The 21,987-nt window shown below is 42.4% G+C and overlaps 1 protein-coding gene across 2 annotated transcripts in view; it reads left to right on the forward strand.

Annotated features, from left to right (window-relative positions):
• The first annotated feature begins 6,590 nt into the window (after positions 1 to 6,590).
• The window catches only part of iPLA2-VIA (calcium-independent phospholipase A2 VIA), an 85,378-nt gene continuing 69,981 nt past the window's right edge, over positions 6,591 to 21,987 (forward strand). The window contains exons 1-6 of one of the 2 annotated variants that reach the window (XM_076182224.1): positions 6,591 to 6,612; positions 13,312 to 13,432; positions 13,634 to 13,740; positions 15,772 to 15,990; positions 18,392 to 18,569; positions 20,283 to 20,525. In XM_076182224.1, the coding sequence (XP_076038339.1) occupies positions 13,328 to 13,432; positions 13,634 to 13,740; positions 15,772 to 15,990; positions 18,392 to 18,569; positions 20,283 to 20,525 (852 nt within the window). In that variant the 5' untranslated portion in view covers positions 6,591 to 6,612; positions 13,312 to 13,327. Of the gene's footprint in view, positions 6,613 to 7,115; positions 7,305 to 13,311; positions 13,433 to 13,633; positions 13,741 to 15,771; positions 15,991 to 18,391; positions 18,570 to 20,282; positions 20,526 to 21,987 lie in introns of those variants that run through there. The other variant, XM_076182223.1, reaches the window with a different exon arrangement.

The raw sequence follows: 21,987 nt of genomic DNA on the forward strand, positions 1-21,987 counted from the left end.
GTGACATTCCTGCCTTTCCCTGACCCGGACAATTGCATGCAAGATTTTACCATTCACTCGTGGATTCCGGATCGCGGCCCATGTGCACTAGAAAAGGTGAGTTTGTTGCAAGATTCGTAACAATTGGTGTCAGGAGTGGGATTATGTTGAAGTGATAAGTGATTTGATGTTGACATGATAAGTGACTTGTTGAAGTGTTAAGTAATTTGATATCGAAGTGATAAATGACTTGATATCGAAGTGATAAGTGATCATGTATGCCACCGGTGATGGTAAAGACAGAGAAATTGAGGGAAGCCAGGAGGCGAATGTCATGGCGTCGAGTGAATGTTAGGATGACACGGTGTTGCATCGGGAGGTTACAGAACACGTATCTCATAAGTCAGTGGTGCTCTTAGCACAACGCTCAGTGACCGAGATGTTGGACCACCAGCAACAGGTAATGGCGGACATGTTCTCACGACAAATGAACCTGTTTTCGATCCAAATGGATCAGTTAAAAAACAGGCCATGACTAAAGTGAAAGAGGAACTGAAGGCTATTATGGGGGAGAACATGGGATCGTTAGAAACACGCGTCAATCAGTATGCTGACGACGTGTACCAGCGGGTGAAAGAGGAGGTTAAGGAAGAGGTAGTGGCAATGAAGGAAGAGGTGGTGGCAGGGAAGGAAGAGGTTAAGGAGGAGGTGAAGGCAATAGAAGAGAGGTACCGTGAGCAAGTGCAGACGTGGCTTGACAGGGCATCGGCGCTGGAGGCGGTTTTAGTGAAACAGGAGAATGGGGAGATAGCAGCAAATCTCGATACCGTGACATGGTGCAATTTTGCTGAGCGTCGCGTGGCGGGAGCGTCCTCCCTTCCCGTCTTGCAAGCGGTGAGCACCATCACCACACCACCCTCACCTCCTCGTAGCCTCTCGCCACCACCGGCGTCTCTAATCACTCCCGCAAAACAACCGAGGAACGCCTGTTGCCATGTGAACCCAGAGGACGACCTCACAGGGAGACGTCTGGGGAGTCGTTCAGTTGAACTGCAACCCCGGAGGGCCTGTGGAGGTGGAGAGGTCACCCGGTACGAGAAGGAGAGGAAGGTGATTGAATATGACGGGGAAGTCTCTTAGGACGCGTACCAAGCACAGTACGATGTGGTTGCAGCTCGTCAAAATTGGTCACAGGAAGAGAAGGCCTTTTAGCTGGTGAGTGTGCTGAAAGGGCAGGCGTCGGAAGCGCTGGAACACTTAACCCCCGCCCAACTGCGATCTTACGACAGTGTGGCTGGGGCTCTCCGGCGTCGCTTCGGCAGGAGGCGGCAACCGGAGGTGTTCCGGGCTCAACTGAAGACGAGGAGGCGAGGGAAGGACGAGGCCCTTCCCTTACTAGCGCAAGACGTCGAGGCGCTAGTGAGGGGCGCTTACACCATGGCCACGGAGGACACCGTGGATATGTTGGCCAAGGACTGCTTCGTGGACGCCCTTCAAGGCCGGCAGTTACAGATACACGTTAGGCAGGCTGCGCCCAAGAATGTGCGAGAGGCTTTGGCAAGGGCAGCGGAGTTTGAAGCCTTTCTCATGAGCGTCAGCCCTGCTGCTTCCCCACCTCCCAGCGACGCGTCGGGGTGGAAGCGTCGCCCGAGCCGTGGTTGGGCTAGGCGCGCAGGCAAGTGGTAAGGCATCCCAACCTGGTGGGAAGGCGAGCTCCAAGCCTTTCAAAGGATCGTGCTTCAACTGTGGTCAGTTGGGTCACAAAAAGTACGACTGCAAGAGGAGGGCACGGTCGCTGGAGGACGGACAGCGACCGGTATTCGAGCCCTGTTGCTGGAGTTGTGGAATACGAGGGCACAGTTCTTCCGAGTGCCGCCAGCCCAAGGGGGTGGCGCCATCGGTGGGAAATTTGAAGCAGCTGGGGGTCGGGGCACATTCCCAGCAGAGCACGCGGGCGCCCCAAGCCATCTAAAGTGTCGTCAGGTAGCAGCGTCCGACGCCATCAAGGTGGCGGGGAGTATAAATGGACGCCAGGTGGAGATGATAGTGGATACGGGGGCAGAAAAGACCTTCGTACGAGAGGGAGTCCTACCGAAACGTGGTGTGAAGTGCGTGGGTCAGCAACTGTGCGGAGTTACAAGAGACTGTGTACCTATGAAGGGACCGGTGTGGGTGAATCTGGCCGTAGGTAGGGTGACTGAACGCCCGCCTGTGCTTGTGGCGGAGATGGAAGATGAATGCCTGTTGGGGTTGGATTTCCTTAATCGCGTGGGGGCGTGTGTTGATCTCCAGGAGGGTAAGATGTCAGTGAGAGGCTATGAAGTGCCTTTGAATCCTAATGGAGAGCTCGCCACGAGGGATGAGGTAAGGTAACCCAGAGGGCAGAGATCCCAGGCCGTCAAGTCACCCCGCCAAGGTAAAGCGCGGAAGGGAAGAGTGGCCCGCACCTCTGCTACTACGGCATTGCACCGCACCGCATCCACCACTATCACCACCGCTAACAGCAAGATGGAACCACCGAAGGAGGAGAAGAAACAGAAGGACCGACCAGAGGGCCTGCCTGAGTACTTGGAAGACTTGGCGGAGAGGAGCATCACGCAGCTGACAGCTGAACAGGCGAGTAGAGTGAAGGCATTACTTGCACAGTACCGTGACGTGTTCAGCAGTGGAGACATGGACTTGGGTCGCACGTCATTGGTTCAACACAGCATCTATATTAGAGATGTCATCCCATCAAGCAGGCGCCTAGTCGGGTCCCACCAGCGAAGAGAGAAGAAATGGAGAAGCTGGTCCGAGAGTTGGCAGCAACAGGAGTGATTGAGCGGTCAGACAGCCCGTGGTGCTCGCCGGTAGTCCTTGTGACGAAGAAGGACGGAAGCCGGAGATTCTGCGTAGATTACCGGGCGCTGAACGCCGTCACTGTCCCTGACGCTTACCCTCTCCCCAGCATCGACGAGACGCTAGACGCTCTCAGTGGGGTCCAGTGGTTCTCCACGCTGGACTTGAAGTCAGGCTATCATCAAGTCAAGATGGCGCCTGAGAACAAAAAGAAGACAGCCCTCTCGATTGGGCAAGGCCTGTGGGACTGGAACGTGATGCCCTTTGGCCCCATGAACGCCCCTGGAGTCTTTGGGCGTTTTATGGAGCGCGTACTCGACGGTATGTAGTGGAAGGCGGCAGTCGTCTACCTGGACGACGTGCTGGTGTTTGGAAACAGCTTCGAGGAGGAGCTGGCTAGGCTCACAGAAGTGTTCGTCCGCATAAGGAAGGCTGGTCTGAAGCTGAATCCAAAGATATGCACTCTATTCAAGTCAGAAGTGCCGTTCTTGGGACATGTCGTCGGTAGAGAAGGTGTGAAGACTGACTCACTCAAGGTCACTGCTGTGGAAGGATGGCCAGTCCCTCATTATATCTCGGAGCTGCGCAGTTTCCTGGGCCTGTGCACGTATTACCGGAGGTTTGTGGCAGGGTTCGCCACCATCGCCGCCCCACTGCACCATCTGACGAGGAAGGGAGCAGCTTTCGAGTGGAGCGAGGAGTGCCAGCAAGCTTTCGTGGCACTGAAGCGAGCGTTGGTGGAAGCGCCAGTGCTCCCCTAACCCCAGGTTGGCTTACCGTACATTGTGGACACGGACGCGAGCCAAGAGGGTGTGGGAGCCGTGTTGTCACAGCTTCGTGATGGGAAGGAGTATGTCGTGGGTTACTACAGTGCTAAGTTCAACAAGGCGGAAAGAAATTACTGCGTCACACGGAAGAAGTTGGCAGCAGTGATGAAACCACTCGCCCACTTCCATCACTACCTGTATGGCACGCGCTTCACCATTCGTACGGATCACGCCGCCCTGAGATGGTTGAAGACGATGAAGGAACCGGAAGGACAGCTGGCCAGGTGGATTGGGAAACTGGAGCAGTACAACTATGAGATCGAGCACTGACCTGGCCGGGTGCATAACAACGCCGACAGCCTAAGTCGCCGTCCCTGCCCACCTGCGTGTGTGCATTGCTCACGGCGGGAGCCTGAGGTGACTGTGCGGAAAGTGACCGTCGCTCACAGCACCACCGAGGCAGACGAGAAGTGGAAGAGGGACCAACGAGAGGATTCTGACCTGTCTCTGGTGATTGGGTGGTTAGAGGCCAGGAGTGAAAGGCCTCTCAAAGAGACAGTGTCACCCGAGAGTTCTGCTACCAAGTGCTTTGTTGACCAGTGGGAGGCACTGAGTCTGCGAGGAAGAATCCTACACCGGCGTTGGACGCACGCACGAACAGGAGAGGTAAGTTGGCTGGTAGTAGAAAATACTCAACCTGGTAATTTATTATAAAACCAAGAAAAGTAGCCACCTCCTTATTAGAAACAGCCCCCAACAAGAGAAAAGGGAACTTCAGAAATCCCATGTCATCTATAGGTTCACATGCACACGAGGGAACTGTGAAGCCCTTCCATCCACCTATATTGGCATGATGACAATGAGGTTGTCCCGTCGCCTCTCATATCACCTGACATCTGGTTCCCCTAAAAATCGCCCATGGTATAACACTATCAAGAGAGAACCTAGAGGAAAACACTGAAATTTTGGATTTATGTACTGACGATAGACGGCTCCCAATTTTAGAAGCATTATATATTAAGGAGTTAAGCCCAAATCTAAATAACAAGCAGACGACCTTAGAGCCCTCCCAAGCATGAGACAAACTGTTGCAAATCCAAACATGAGACATAACACCACAAACGCCAATATGAGACAAAACGCCACCAGTGCAAACACGAGACAGAACGCCATAACCACAAACATGCCACATTCCGCCACAACACGAACCCGGAGGCTCTCCTAGTGCACGTGACATTTCGTCATTGCCCGAAATACCGCGTAACACCCGCTAGAGTGATTAACAAGTAAGAAACCCTAGTATAAATCTTAGAACTTTCATAAGACTCATCGGATTAATTCTTATCCTATAAGATAGTACATCCCTATAGCTACTGAAGAAGGGTCTTGAACCCGAAATCGCGATCTAGCTAATATGACTACATGCAGCCAAGTCATAAATTTCCTTTCTAAGGAACATAAATCTATAATAAGGTGTATGGAAAATACATTTAAGAAAATAATTAATGCAAAACTAGCCATCACCTTTAATGATATATGCATTAGAGAAAAACTCCTGCCCAAATACACTGATAATATATATATATATATATATATATATATATATAGACAAGATATATATATATATATATATATATATATTAAATTTCACTCAGATATTGTTGCCTTCGAATTAATATACCTGTGAAAGCTAAAATTTTCATGTAAAGTGTTTAAAATCTTGAAAATACGGCACAAAACGCGTCCCGGGGAGAGTCGATACAGGACGCGGGACAAAGGCTTTAAATACGGGACGATCCGGTATAATACGGGACGTCTCACCATCCACGCCCATGTTGATGCATTGTCGGTCCAGGCTCGGGCCCTTAGGGTGGGCCGCAGCGTTGGTGTTGTTTGTGGCAGTTGGCGTGTGGGCAAGGTTGTTGTTTTCCAAAAAGGCTACAGAGACGGTGTCGGCCACTTCGCTGGTCTAGAAGGCGAAGTTTGACATAATAGATCAGTGTTTCCCAAACCTTTCCAATACGTGACCCCTTTCAGTATTACCAAACCTACCATGCATGAGCCCCACCTTTATAAGCCTTCCAAAAATGTGCTAAAATTTAACAACGCAGATATATTATCTTATAATGTAAAAGATCAATCACATCAGAGAGAACAATAACAAAATTATTAATGTTTATTAACAAGGATTTAATCATGTATATTAATGAGGATGTTTTCGTATCTAATACAAGCAAGTCAATATGGGGTCTGTGTGGCTGAATGGACACACACACAGTTGAACTCTCCATGATCCCCAGGAAAAGGCGACCCTGCTATGACCATCTTAGAAATCTATGTTCGTAAAGAAAAACTTGTTCTTGATGATACATTTATTTCACACCAAAAAAACGAACAGACTTTATCTGAATGAACAAGAAAATAAACCTCTGTTTCATTATAAAAATGATAGATTGTACATAACGTTTATGACGGGAAAATGACAAACAGTGATACAACAAACAATAGCATAGAAGCCTGTGCCCATGTTCTAGTGAACATACATTTTGAATTCTGAATTCCTAGGAAAGACCACCCGCTTGCGCAGGATCGGTTTCTGTGGGAGGGGAAGAATGTCTGTAAGAAAATGAAAAGATAGTAGTGTATAAAAGAGGGTTATTGCTACCGGGCGAATTAGCGAGCGATTAGGGGATGTTGGTAGTCGTGGCTCTGGAGAAATGGTCTGGGAACTTGGACGGCGGCGCCGACGCCGGGATTAGGATCACCAAAAGTTGAGAAAATGGTAGGAGACGTAGTAGTAGAGACAGGTGGAAAAACGGAAAAATCTTTAGTGGGAGGTAAACTGAAATAAGAAGATGTAGTATAAGAGAAAGTTAGAAAGGAAGCGAATTTTAGTCGAAGAAAATGTAAGTGTAGATGTTTGTGCGTGTGTCGTGGCATGTTCGTGAGAAGTGTGTGTGCGTGTATCTTACGGGAAGTGAGTAGAGTTCACTTCCCACGTGTAGAGCGCGTTCCTGATAAGCCACAGGTAGGGCCTGAGTAGCCTGCTTTTCCCCAGTTCATGGATGCTGTCCATCTATTCATCATGGTTTTGGATCACGTGCTGGATTCGTGATCGATACCTATTCGGATGGAAGCTCAGAGTTCATTTATGTCCCGATGTATGGATAATCCTGTGATTTTACACACACGCGCACATAATTCTTCGTCCAAAAGAGTTGAAGTGTCGGCTCGCAATGCAGCGATGCTGAGAGTTTTCCATTTCTGGTTGGAATTCAAAGCCAGATAGCTGACATTTTACATACGTGTGGGGCCCTTGTTGCTGATGCAACCAAACGTTACGATCGATCATTCTGCAAACTTATGTATGAAAATATATGTACAACATATATATCTTATTTCAAAAGATGTTTTAATGCAAAATATATAGGATATCTGCTTTGGGGCTGTGGTTTTTTAATAAAACAAAAATATTTCTATTCAATGATTCATGATAAAAACGCATCGGCTATTTACAAACAATGAATCAGCTGTGAAGTTTGGACCTGCGGTACGTCAGCTGACGTTGACAAACATAACGTTAAAGCATCTAACGTAGAGACATTAGCCGAAATACGTTTCGTTCAGTAAGGGAAGTCAATAGTACTTCTGGTACCAGCTGCAGCCCTCTGTGATTGCTGTTATAAAGAAAAAATAAAATTTCGGTTGCCAAGAAGTCAGGTACGTGACTCACAAAGTAAAAAATCTATGTAATAGTTACATGAATAGGTTATAGGGCGTTTCATGCAGTACAAGATACGAAATCGAATCACCATAAGATTCACTCACGTGATTGGCTGCCTCTAGGCGCGTTCGCAGGGATTTGTGTAGGCAAGGTCAAAATTAGAGATATTATTATTATACAATTATATCTTAGTCCTATATCATATATGACAATATGGTTAATGGTATAAAAACACGGATACGTGTGTTCACTTATGCAAAGTAGACAACTTGGAGAAAAGAAACTTCCAAATGGTGTGCTTTGCTTAGGTGGCATATAATAATTACGGTAATAAACAGTTGATAAATGTACATCATGGTATAATTTTATTCATATTGCATTTTCCATGTAATTTTTTATTCATTTTGTATTTTCCATGCATTTTTTTATTTTCCATAAATTCCAATGGGGGAAGGCCACTCCACCCCCCAGTGGACGCCCATGGTTGCCTCGGATTACAACAATTCCGTTTGACCGATAATATTGAAGTAAACCGACAGCCTATATCTGCGGACATGCCTGCTCACCAATTTGCCCAATTTGTACTGTGTAAAAATATGAGAATGTCGCAAGAAATTGGTGGAATTTTATGCCATATCCATATGCAGCTATTTGTTATACAGGGCTGTAATAGATTGCAAACAAAATATGTTATATTGTTCTATTAATACAAGTGTTAACTGTGGTGTGAAAAATGAAACTTCAAGCAATCAATATATGAGAATAATTTATTTCCAAGAGACTGATACAGATTTAATTTAAAGACCTCAATATTATTACAGTTTACAGAACTATCAGGGAGAAAATTCCAGAGATTTATACATGTAAAGCCGGATCCACACTTGTTGCATTTCCACGGATCGTATCATCTTTGCGTACCACGTAGGGATACAATACGGTGCAACAGGGTATTGTACCCACTTGTAGCGTAACCGCCTGCTGTATATGGATATGCAACAAATGGGTACAATACCCTGTTGCACCATATTGTATCACTAGGTGGTATGCAAAGATGATACGATACATGGAAATGCAACACGTGTGGACCCAGCATAACATTGCACACTGAAATATCTGAATCTACAACCTGTGGAAACAAGTTTAGCTATTTTGTACTAATGACCTCTAATTGGGGATGAAGTGAATTAGTCAGACGGAGAGACGGCACACTGGTTACGGACAATAATCCAAAAAATTTTAAGGTCAGATCTGAGGAGTCTACCCTGTACAGAATAGAGATTTAGGGACTTAACCCCTTCAATACGTGCCAAAATCTCGTGGGTAGCATCAGCTGCCAGACATGCGATGTTGCGTCATAATACTCGCATTATAAAAAGTATAGTTACCGCTGTATTGCTTGTTCTCTTTCACCTGTGAATTTTGATAACCATAGAAAACATGATGAAGCCAGTTTACAGAGTATGGGGGTCACGCAGGTACAACTACAATATATATAATCAAGACGCCGACATCGGCATCCTCGCGTACCCACTTCCTCCTCATGACGCCTACATAGGCGTCATCGTATCGAAGGGGTTAAGGCAATCGGCATAGCTTAGTTCTGAGAGTCCATCTATCTGCCAGGTCCAGTGATGTCAAACCGACTCCAATAGCTTAAGGTCACCTACATACCCGGTATTCCATACTGAGGATCCAAATTCCAAAAGGGGTCTTGCATGAGTCTCTTGAAGAATGTTATCATAAGGTTCTTAGAACAACAATGAGTCAATCTGTAGATTGTTGGCCAGGCCTGATGCTTACTTAACTATGGTTTTTATGTGTCTGAAATTTCAGGGAATAAGCCATAATCCCTATATCCTTATGACAGTCTTGATTAGAGTGTAGTGTCAGAGGGGGCCTGTGGTGGTCCAGTTAACTGTCTCTTGTTGGCAACGATTAGTAAATTCTTGTAGAAAAAAATATCTCATAGCAGTATATAATTTTCCTCATGGTGTAGTGTATTTTAGAATTTGTTCAGGTTGTTCATTGAGGAGTAAATTTGTAATTTATATATATCTAAGGCCACAGGATTACTCATACCTACATATACCAAGGGCTTTTTTTCCCCCTTACAAGAGAGGTAGCCAAAATCAAAAGGCATAAATCCACTCCCACCCATTTCATCCCTCTCCCATTCACTACCCCTCCCTCCCTCTCATCTGGGCTCCTCCTGGATGATGGATGATGGGTCATCCCTGCATCTCGCTCATCACCCTGGGCCAGAAACGATGCAGCAAATCACAGCACATCCACAGTCTGCCAACTTTGAAAGATTGAAGAGAAAGAGGTGACATGATTACAGTGTTCAGGTCACTAAAGGGGATAGATTGCATTGATGGAAGAGATCTCCTGATTAAAGATGAGAGGGCTTTAACCACTTCTGTATGATGATGCCTACATAGGCGTCATGAGGTGCAAGTGGGTACATGAGGATGCTGGCGTTGACGTCTCGATTATATGTACATATTTTTTGTAGTTGCACATGAGTTATCCCCGGATTTTTAGAACTGGTTTGATCACATTTTCTGTGTTTATTATTACAAAGTAAAAGAGAACGAGTAATACAGCAGTGACCTCATATTTTATAATGCAAGTAGTGTGATGCAAATCACATATGGCAGCCGATACTGCATGCAAGAATTTGAATCATACTGAAGTGGTTAAGAGGTCATGGAAGTAAATTTAGAAAGACCATATATCAAGAGGATGTGAAGAAATATAGTTTTTCATATAGATGTATAAATATGTGGAATAACTTAGAAGGTGATATAGCCCAAGCTCAAGCAACACATGAGCTCAAATCTAAATATGATAATTGGAAATCAAAGATATAGATTAAGTATTGGGTGTTCTGTGTCTTCTGTGTGGTGGTCACATCTGGGGCTGTTTGAATCTGTGGCCAGGCCCATTCTGTGTTGGTACTGTCTTAATGCTGGATGATGTCCTGAGGGCAGGTGTGTTAGCCAGGTTCTTCTCTTGTGTGGGAGGGTTTTCTCTGCAGGACTTATATCTGGGGGTTGTTGTTGGGGTATTGCCTTTGATGGTCTATCTTGAAGGGCTTGTTTAGTTATCTTGGTGTGTATGTGTTTCTGTGGATGTTCTGTGTGATTTAGGCAGTAGGTTATTGTAGATGGTGAAGTACTATGTTGCTAGTGTATTTTTTTTCTGTTGTATTCTGTTGGTGGTGTTTGTGAGATGTAGTGTGAAAGATGTGTGTTGTTAAGATTTCTAGCATATAATTGTGTTTATGATGAGGTGAATTGATACAGAGAAAAAAAGACCAATTGATATTCATATTTTCTGTGATACATCAAGCTGAGGAAGGCTTTTACTATGTATTCGCCATAAACCTAACTGATGATCTACCCAGGGGTATAGAGGAGATATGTTGATATACTGTATGAGCCATGTTAACATTACAGCATCACTGACTATATTTAGAATCATGAAAGGAATGGAAATCCTTGATAGGAATGATTTACTAAAAAATGACAATGGAAAAACAAGAGGTCATGAAAAGAAACTCAAAAAGGATAACTATAGAAGAGATCAGAAAAAGAATAGCTTCCCACACAGAGTGCTGGATATCTGGAATAACTTAGATAAAGAAACAGTGTGTACAAATACTATTCAAGATTTTAAGGAAAAACTTGATGGTGAAAGATACAAAGATGGGTCACCATGAGCATAGCTCCCTTCCTGTGTAATACAACGAGGCAAACACAACTTGGTAAATACAGCAAAAGTGTCAGGAATGAAACTTGGACTCAAATCTGTATATTCTTCACCCATTTCCCCAAAGTTACTGTATCATTATTAGGAGAGGGGGATGGTCCGATTATCTGATCAGTCAGATTTGCATTTTCGAATTGGATAATCAAATCGGAGTAAACCCTGCCAGACAAATCAGCTAATAGCAATCGGACTGCCAAAAATTTAAAGCTCTTAATCCAGATCAATGTGTTTTTTCTTTTTTTGCAATAAAGTTTCTTGATATTTTTTTCATATTTCTCAAGTAAATATTTTTTCATTTTATTCTATTCTATTCATACTTTTGTATTTTTATTTGTTATATTTTAGAATATTTTTTTTTTTTTTATCTTAAAAGCTTGATTTCTCTTTGTATTAGTTAGAAATGGCTTAATTAGGGTAAAAAAAGCATTAAATTCCCATTAGAAACATTGAAAATTTATTTATGAATATTGAATCCCTTTTCAAAATATCAAATTGCTTATAAAAAGATTAATTGAATCGGATAAGCACTAATTGGATTTTGATTTTTGGGCACCCGAATCCGATAATTGAATCAAATTGACGAGCTGGTGAATTGGTAAACACTACTTGAGTAATAGCATGCTTTGTTCGGAAGACACCACAGTCTGTGTTGCTACACCCCAGCACTGTAAACTGTTTAATATAAATTTAGTTTCCTTCAGATGTGACCCTGTACAGGCAGAGTCTTACCTACAGTTGAATAGAATTGTTTGTATATGTAACTTGAAAGCTAATTAAGTGCATTGCTGTAAGCAGTTCTACACAGCATGGTGTCAATCAGTTGAGGTTTTCTGGTCAGATATTGTTTTGCTTTAGGCTGAACAGAATTGTCCGCATCTGCAATTTTCCCAATTTCAGCATCGGGATGCTCCCCGTACCATCTGTGAGATTTTTGTTAATTATATTTTATAACATCCTTTGGTGGAACCTCATGAATGGTAGTCATTCCCTTTGTGGAGAAATAGCCTGCTTGGCTTTGTTTGTTAAAGTTGTAGTTTTAACTTGTTTTGTAGTCAGTGCTGGTGTTTAACTAGTTGTATTTAATGGGATGAGAGCTATGCTTGTAGTGTTCCAGGCTCTCCGATATCATGGCATTGCTCAGTGGAACCTCCCTTGTAAAATTCAAATACTTGTTTTTGTTTTCATGTAATTAACCTCTTTAGTATGATCACACCTATGTAGGTGTCATGAGGTGTAAGTGGGTACACGAGGATGTTGGCATCAGTATCTTGATTATATATTTTTCTGTAGTTGTACATGAGTTACCCCTGGATTCTGTGAACTGGTTTGATAACGTTTTCTGTTTTTATTATTACTCAGAGAAAAAAAGAACAAGTGATACAGTAGTTACTTTATATTTTATAATGCAAGTAGTGTGATGCATCGTACATATGGCAGCCGATGCTGTGCGAGAGAATTTGACTTGTACAGATGTGGTTAACTTTAAAAATGCCTACTGAACACAAAATGAAGACTGTGGCAGTGCAAGTATTCCACACAAAGTATGATAATTGACCAAACTTGGGTTAATCGATCCCATCCTTGACAGACTTGCACCCAAAATCTGTTGCATGGACCAAGCACATAAGGGCAGTGCCTTGATATTCCTATAGCATGCAACAGAAAGAGTAAAATTTCCCTGCAATTTCTTTGATGACTTCAGGATTTGGGTACACGAAAGCATGGTCCCACTTAAATGCAGCAATATTGTCCAGGGTTTTACAGCTCTTGTCTATAGAAAAGAAATATTTAATTCCCTTTCCCAAGTGGCTGGAGGTCCTCCAGATCTTTTGGATTTGGAGAGACTCAGTGTGGCTACTCTGTGTAATATTTACATGGAGGGAGTTCCACAAAGCCCCTTCTCAAAGACTTGTCAATTTCATTGGGAATAGGTTGAGGCCAGGGAACTTGACCAATCATCTTTGGGGAAGAGTTCATCATCTCTGTCCTGGGAGCTACATAATAACAACAATAACAGACTTAATTTTATGACCTCGAACCTTTCACCAGTCCCTTCACTGAAGCTTTAATATATATTAAAATTTGTATTCTTCATGTCTGTACTTGAAAAAGCTCCAAGCAGAATGTTGTAAAATCATTTAAGGCTCTATCCGCAGATGGTGTTTACTTTGCCAAAACTTGGTAGTTGACATGCTCAAAACATAAACACCATCTACTTTAATTTTTCAGATTATTTGGAGTTATCATGGCATTTTTAGGAAGCTTGGTCAGAACCTTCTTCAGTTCTGATGCAAGCACGTCTGGAGAGACGGTCATTGAAGTTTCTACAAATGAGTACACCAGAATGCAGGTAGTGAAAAAAATATGTTTTGTGGGAACACTTGTTTTATTTGTTACATTTTTGCTATATGGAAAATATCTCCCAGTTTGGTGTCAAATACAGAAGTATTTTTGTTAAGATCAAGTTTTAAAGCGGCCTTGATGTGGTAGCTCGTGTTCTTTTGAATTATAATTTTTGTCATGGCATTGTGTATTCTTTTTTGAATTACAGGTTCAAGCTCGAGAGGACAGTTTGGTGCTCTATGGGCCAAATTCAGCCAATAAGTTTGATCTAGTCCTTAATAAACCCGTGGAAAACTCTTTGACAAGAGCTTTCAGGTACTGTACAATAATTTCAGCATCCACAGATTCTCATAGTTTATATTACCTATAGGACCTTTTATTTTGTAATCACTTTGCTCATATGAAATATAAGACATTTATAAAGTTAGCCATTACACTGCCCAATCACACTTCTCTGCACCCCCACCAAAGTCATAGAATGCCTCGTACTACAGCTTGTTACACCACATACACCCCTTTGTTGAATTACAGTATGGTTTTAGACCACTACACTCCACAAACTCTCTTGTGATAAACCTCATACAAAGAGTTTTTGATGGCATCAATTCAAATAAATCCCCACACAGAACACTTCTCATAACACTAGACCTCAGTAAAAGTTTTGATGCCATCCCCCATCACAATCTCACAAACAAAATATATAACCCAGACATGTGCAATAACACCAAAAGATGACTGGGCAGTTATCTGGCAGGTAGAAATGCCTATGTGTCACATAATGACCAATGATTAAACACCAGAAACTTTAAGAACAGAGTACCATAGGGCTCAGTTCTATCCCCCACACCCTTTAATCTATGCATGCACAATGTACCCACACCTGACACCTCAGAAATACAATTCTCTTCTTTCACAGATGATATAACAATTACATGCACACACCATAACACAGACAAAGCTGCAGAAATACTACAACCAAGTGTTGATACACTCAGCACCTGGTTCACTATAGATAGACTCAAAATAGCCCCAACCAAATCCACAGCCACACCTCTTGCTAGATGGACAGCAGAACACAACTACATACTACACCTCTATATCAACAACGCTCTCATACCTCACATACATACACCCAAGATTCTTGGTGTAACATACAATACATCCATGTCATTCAAACAATACATCACAAACATAAGGACTAAATACACACCTAGACTTAAGACACTTAAACCAATTGCTGGAACAACATTTGGACAAAACAAAGAAACTAATACTACAGTATACACACAATGCATACACTCTGTGATGAATTATGTGAGTTCCACATGGGTGTCTAATCTTACTAAGATACACAACACCCTTCAGACCATACAAAACAAAGTCCTAAAGTCAATTACAGGCTGCATATTTAGAATACCTATGTACCATTTACACCATGAAACAAGTCCTCAAAGTCAAGGATCATCTTGACAGGAGAGGCACACAAGCACTTTCTGCAGCCTCCACAAACACAGCCCACCTACTACACTACATAGCAGAACACCCACACATGCCAAGAAAAATCAAAACAACACCCAAATACCTATATCACACACAAATACTTTCTTCTCTTCCTCTACAACCACCAGACACAAACCTCCAGAAGCATATCCATAATCATATCACTCACTGCTGTATCAACAAAATGAAAGACAAGATATTACTGCATGCCAGACCTCCTGATATCCATTCCTCTGAATTCTCGTTCCCCTGAAAGGACAGAATACACATGGCCAGACTGAAATGTGGCTGCTATCTAGCCCTCCCAAGCTACCAGAAGAGGCTGGATGACAAAATTACAGACAACTGTCCAGGAAATAACAAGTCACCCCATACAATACAACACATTATGGAAGACTGCATTGCACATGGTCATGCATGCCAACAACACAATATACACTCTATAAAGGATTTGTTGGAAAACCCCTTCCCAGCCATGGCATTCCCCAGGGAGGTGGGACTGCTCGACTGGACAGTCTAGGGAACAACAACAACAACAGTGACTTCCTTCTATTGCATACCTTCCCAAACTTTGTCACTAACTACCTCAGACCCCTCTCTGATCCACCAATTGCAATGTCATCACCAAACAACAACAGGCTCACCTCCTATTTTCCTTTAGTCTCTTGCAAAATTATTTAAAAACAAAACTGCATGTAGGTAGCTATTGTTGCAAAGATAAAGAAAGCAATTCAGACTAGCATTTGAAAAGTAAGACCTGAGCTGTTATTTTGTTCATTGTTATCAGTTTATTTCATGAGAATAGATTATCTTCTACTTGATGTAAATTTACATATTTTTTTCCAGTCTCTGCCGTATTTCAAGCTTTGAGGATGCACAGTCACGATTCCTTGCCCTAAAGGATGTTATCCCCATTTTGGCTGAGTTGATGGCTTATGAGGTGTTGAACCAAGCAACACTTCAATCCTTGAGTGATCTGATACGTCTTAACCCAACTTGGAAGGTGACACATGTTGCTGCTCACATGGGATATTCTCGTATCTTGTCCAATCCACAGGTTGCAAGGTAAATCAATAAATTTAGTATTTATTGTTAATGTATACAGTGTTTCTTCTCATGAAAGGGGTTTCCAACCTAGCCATCATCAATGGGTTTATACAGGTATAACTTCCAAAATCAAAAGAACAGGAAAGGGTGGGTCTAGTTTCATTGCTTCTCATAGTGGTTTTTATCTATACATTTCTTTCATGTGAGTATTACAACATAGACCAAATATACATTGATCCATCAGAAGGATACAAGATTTTCTAAATTCTTTGGACACATTATGGGTTTTTAAAGTTATTCTGGTGGTATTTGGATAACATATTTGGTAGTCAGTAGAATTGCTATGTAGTAAAGCCAGTATATAGTCTAGATTTATTGGAATGGGAAACTTTTAATGTGGGTGTGACTCAGTCAATGTAGTGGTTTTGGGAGATTTCAATGCTAGGGTAAGAGATGAACCAATAGACGGAGAGGTTGGGAAGTGTGGAGAACCAGGTAAAAATCCAAGTGGAGAGTTAATGGTGTAGATGTGTTTAGAGAATTGATGATAATCAACACTGTGTTTATGAAAAAGGTCAAGCATAAGTACACATGGGAGAGGGTGGTGGATGGAAGGATGGTTGATAAGGTATTAATGGATTATGTAGTGGTATCCAGGAAAAGAGTAGAAAGAGTTCTGGATGTCCATGTTCTTGAGGAGAGAGTGGGGGAATATCAGATAATTTCATGGTGGAAGGTAAGTTGAGAGTGGAGGATAGATGGAGAAAAAGGTAAAGGATAGAAGGTAGAGAGGTGCCTAGAGTAAAATGTTTGAATGAGAAGGAAAAGGAGTAGGAGTACCAGAAGCTGAGAGAAGTGTGGGAGATGGTGAAGTAGAGGTAGAAGTGGAAGCGGAGTAGGGATGTTTCAAGAAGGGAGTGACAAGGTGTGCAAAGGTGGTATATGGAACAAGGAGGATGGGAGGGAATAGAAGGAAAAGTAGTGAGTGGTGGGATGATGAAGTGAAGAAGGTAGAAGAGAAGATTCAAACATTCAGGGACTGGTTGCAAAGTAGGATGAGAGAAATATATGAGAGGTACAAAGAAAAAGAAGAGAAACAAAGCATAAGATAAAGGAGGCATAAAAGAGAGCAGGTGTAAAATGGGGGAGGAATATGACAACAATTTTGAAAGTAATAAAAAGATGTTTTGGAAGGAAGTTAAGAGAGGAAAGGGAGGTTAGTCAAGTAGAGAAGAAAAGGTAAAAGGTGCAAATGGACAGATGTTAATAGAAGAGGAGGTGGTAAGGGGAAGGTGGGTAGAGTATTTTTGAAAGCTGTTGAGAGTGGAGGAGGACAGGGAGAGATTGGTGATAGCAGTGGGAGGTGCTAAGAAAAGGATGGTGATGAGAGAGGAAAATGGAGAAGAAATAAATAAAGATGAGTTGCAAATAATTTTGAAAATGATGAGAGCAGGTAAGGCACCTGGGTTAGATGGGTGTCATGCAGAGTGTCTGAAGAAGGGAGGTACATTAATAGTGGACTGGCTAGTGAGGTTGTTTAATGTGTTTCTAAAGGAGGGTAGAGTGCTGGAGGACTGGAGGAGTGCCTGTATAGTTCTGCTTTACAAGGGAAAAGGGGACAAATGTGAGAGTAGTAGTTTCAAAAGGACCAGTTTGTTGAGTGTAGTTGGGAAGGTATATTGGAGGTTTTTAGCCCTTTCTATGTGAGTTGAATACTCATGGGCATTGTAAGCTGCCTGATGTACAATGATTTGATGACACATCACACTATGTATGATATATAAAGTTGCAGCTGTAATACTCATTCTCTTTCACCTTGAATGTTGATGACCACATTCCCCTCTTTCCCAATGCCCCTTTTACCCCATCCATCCATCTCATCCTTGGTCGCCCCTAATGTTCACTCCTTCCACCTCTGCCTTCCACAACTCTTTCACTAATCTTTCTTTACTCATTCTTTCCATCTGTCCAATCCATTCCAATACTCTTTCATCAACCCTATCTCTGAACTCCTTTTCCACCCCCATTCTCCTCCTCACCTTGTTTCTCACTCTATCCAGCCTAGTAACCCCTATTATACTACTGTCCCCACACTAACACTCCTCAGACAACTACACAATATATCTTTCCTGATTGACTTATGGTCCCTCCTGGAGGCTCTTTCTGGTTTCCTGAAGACCAGAAGTCTTCTGTAAGAATGACCAAGGGCATGAGATTAATTAATTGCGAAGATCACTGATTTAGTGATGATTGTTGTAAAGCAGAACATTGCATTGACTATTTTATGTTCAGGTTTTAAAAGTAATAAAGATAAGTGCATACTTTCCAGCCCATATATTTTTTGTTTTAAAGCTGAGCTGTACATTAAGTACAGAATTTGATGTATGAGCGGTTTTAAACAAAGCTCTTGATATTGCAGACATACTAACTCGCTTGAGTTGGAAATGCGACTGTCCCCCCTCCACATTGCTGTATCTCGGCAACATCGAGATGTGATTCAGGTGCTCCTGGAGTCAGGGGCTAGTGTAGACAGTACAGATGGAAAGGGCAACTCAGCATACCACTATGCTGCAAACACCAACAAGGCTATCATTGAGGTATATAGAATTGCTTGTTGTGAAGATTCATAGAGATTTATGGCTATATTTTCAGTTAAATTGTAACTATTCTATAATGTGCCTGAGTATGGCTGCTAGTGTTTAACCCCTTCGATACATTGACGCCTATGTAGGTGTCATGAGGAGCAAGTGGACACGCAAGGATGCTGATGTCGGCGTCTTGATTGTATTTATTGTAGTTGTACCTGTGTGACCCCCATACTCTGTAAACTGGCTTCATCATATTTTCTATGGTTATCAAAATTCACGGGTGAAAGAGAGAACGAGCAATACAGCGGTGACTTTATTTTTTATAATGCGAGTATTATGACGCAACATCGCACGTCTGGCAGCTAATGCTGCCCGCGAGATTTTGGCCTGGAGTGAAGGGGTTAAATGCATTGCAAGGATATAACTACAGGCCTAGTCACATCAAGTTTACGACCTGTTTCTGACCACTGGCGACCAGGCTGATTTGTGTTGTTCCTCTGTTTATAAAAAGAATTCAAGACAATTGTAATGAAGCTGAATATGAAAGAGCCTGGCACTAACCATGAGAGAAACAAAAGTGCCACTGTCTAAGGTGTTTGGAAACAGGTCGTAAGCTGATGGTTGGCATGCAAGGATCTTAAAGGAAATGAGAAATGAGATCGTTGTTCCATTAGAAATTATTTTCAAGAAATCCATCATATGCGGAGATGTCCCAAGAGAATGGAAACTAGCTAACGTTACTCCCATATTCAAAAAAGGCGATAAAAAGAAACCAAATAACTACAGGCCTATGATGATAGCCAGCATGGATTCAGACGGAAATGTTCTTGCATCATGAGGCATGAGTGGGTACATGAGGATGCCGGCATCGCTATTTTGATTATATTTATTTTGTAGATGTAGTTGAGTGACCCCCAAATTCTGTGAACTGGTTTGATCATATTTACTGTGTTTATTATTACTCAGAGTGAAAGAGAACAAGTTATACAACAGCGACTTCATATTTTGTAGTGCAAGTAGTGTGATGCATCGTACATTAGGCATCCGATGCTGCACACAAGAATTTGACTTGTATTGTAGAGGTTAAGAATTTCCATGCAATCAGCCATTACTCACAAACTAAAGTGGTAAAACATCCATGTCTTGGCTGGTTACCTCCCATAAAAGGGAAAATAAGTATTTAGGTATATAGATAGATACAGTACATTATTCCGGTCTTTTTGAAGAATTTGAACCAACAGCCATATAAACACTCAGGAATTTGTTATTCTTTGATTGTTATTCCTGCACCCTGTATGTGTGCAACAGAAATGCGGGGGAATGTTTTGAGTCTATTAATCAGTGGGTTATGCATACAGAGGTGAGTCACAATAGGAGAGGTACATGCTCACAGTAAGATGGACAGTTTTAGACTCATGGGGGAGTAACGTATTCCCTGCACAGAAGGAAAACGATGCCACGTCCTACATATTTATCAATGAGGGCCTTGTGCCCAAAGAGTCCTTATAACCCTATGGTGTCTTGTTCGTGTCAAACGTCTGGGCCCCTTATAACACTATACCACACACCCCAGTATTTCAGCTGTTACCCTTTGCTTATTTATTGAATATCCTGCCTTATGTATGCAAGATTTTTTTTATATTATGGCTTTCCATTTTGAACCAGTGTAACAATATGTCTTGTGGGTTCTGCGTAAAGTTTATTTTCTTTCTTGTAAACCAGATGATAACCAAGAAAAACTCCCGACTCCTGAACACTCCCAATGAAGAGGGCAAGACTCCGTTGCATCTGGCTTGTGAAAGTGGCAACCAGGAGTGTGTGAAAGCTCTCTTGTGTGCTGGTGCTGACGTAAACATTGCTGCCAAACACGACTCATCCCTCCCCATCCATACAGCAACAAAGTCCAACAGTGCCCTGTGTGCAAAGGAGATCATCACTATGTACCCTAAACAGCTTAATGCACAGGTAAACCAGTTATTGAATTCAAAGTTGCTCAGCTCCATAATACATATACCATGTATGTATGTATGTATGTAACTCTACGATAAACAGGTATAATCAAGATGTGCATGTTATAGGATGTTTAATACCACATATAAAGAATTTGAAAAGGTAATTTACCTAGTTGTTTCTTATGGGAAGGGGAGCTAAGCTCATGGTGTCCCGTCTTTGTATCTCTCCATATCCAGTTTGCTCTTATGCTCTTAAATTCTTGTATTGTTTTTGCACACACTGTTTTTTCATCTAATTTGTTCCATACATCCACCACTCTGTGGGGAAAGCTGTTCTTTTTCAGGTCTCTTCTGTAATTGTCCTTTTTAAGCTTGGTACAGATAGTTTGTACTTTGAAAATAGTTGGCATATGATATATACAGTGTATTGATGTGTGGGAATTTTTAGTTTAAGTGAGACAAGTGGAGGGATCAATTTGTTCTGTGAATTATTTTGATTGGATGAGGAAGCACTGTGCCTCACTGCATTGCTCTCAACCTAAGTGGTATTGCAGGAGACAAAGATGATCCTTCATTCCTAAGATGCTGAAGTGGAAGGAGTGTTTAATGGATTTTTAATTAAGTATAGATGTTGGAGACAATGTGCTTGTGGCTGGATCAGAGGGTCTAAGGCAGTTAGTGACAGTTTGGGAAGGTATGTGATAAGATGAAGTTGAAAGTAAATGTGGGTAAAAGTAAGGTGACGAGATCCACAAAGAGTGAGGGAAATAGTGAGTGGGAAGCAAATCAGGAAAGAGGCTAGAGGAAGTGGAGAGTTTTAAGAATTTAGGGGCACATGTAGCAAGAAATGGAGGAATGTGGTGGAGGTGGAGGTAAGTTGTATATTGAAGGAAGTAAATGTCATGGAGGAATGAAAAAGTGTCATGAGAAATAAGTATCTGGAGATGAAGGCAAAGAGAAGACTATGAAAGGGTGATTGTGCCTACAACACTTTATGGGGCAAGGACTTAGAATGTAATGGAGGTAGAAAGGAGAAAATTAAATGTGTTTGAGATGTATTGTGGGTGTTACAAGGATGGACAGAGTGAGAAATAAGGAAGTAAGACTGAGAATAGGGGTGGAATGGGAGCTGGCATATAGGGTTGATCAAAGAATACTGGGATGGTTTGGGCATATGGAAAGACTGAATGAAGAAAGACCAGCAAAATGATTGTGGAAGGCAGAGGTGGATAGAGTGAACTTGAGGGGAGGGCTGAAAGTGGGATGGGTGGATGGGGTGAAGGGGAATGTCTGTTGAGCATGGGAAGGAGAAGGCAGGAGATGGGTATGAGTGGAGAATGGTTGCGAATGAGTGATAAACTGACATGGACTGAAGAGATTTGTCCATGTCTTTACTATTTATTGACAAGGGAACAATTTATTGACAAGGGAACAAGGAGGGAGGGTCAGCATGTAAATGATATAGTGGGGGTAAA

The sequence above is a fragment of the Oratosquilla oratoria genome, unplaced genomic scaffold (assembly GCF_046742065.1).
Source record: "Oratosquilla oratoria isolate Oo_2021 unplaced genomic scaffold, ASM4674206v1 SCAFFOLD53, whole genome shotgun sequence".
NCBI classification, from domain to species: Eukaryota; Metazoa; Arthropoda; class Malacostraca; order Stomatopoda; family Squillidae; genus Oratosquilla; species Oratosquilla oratoria.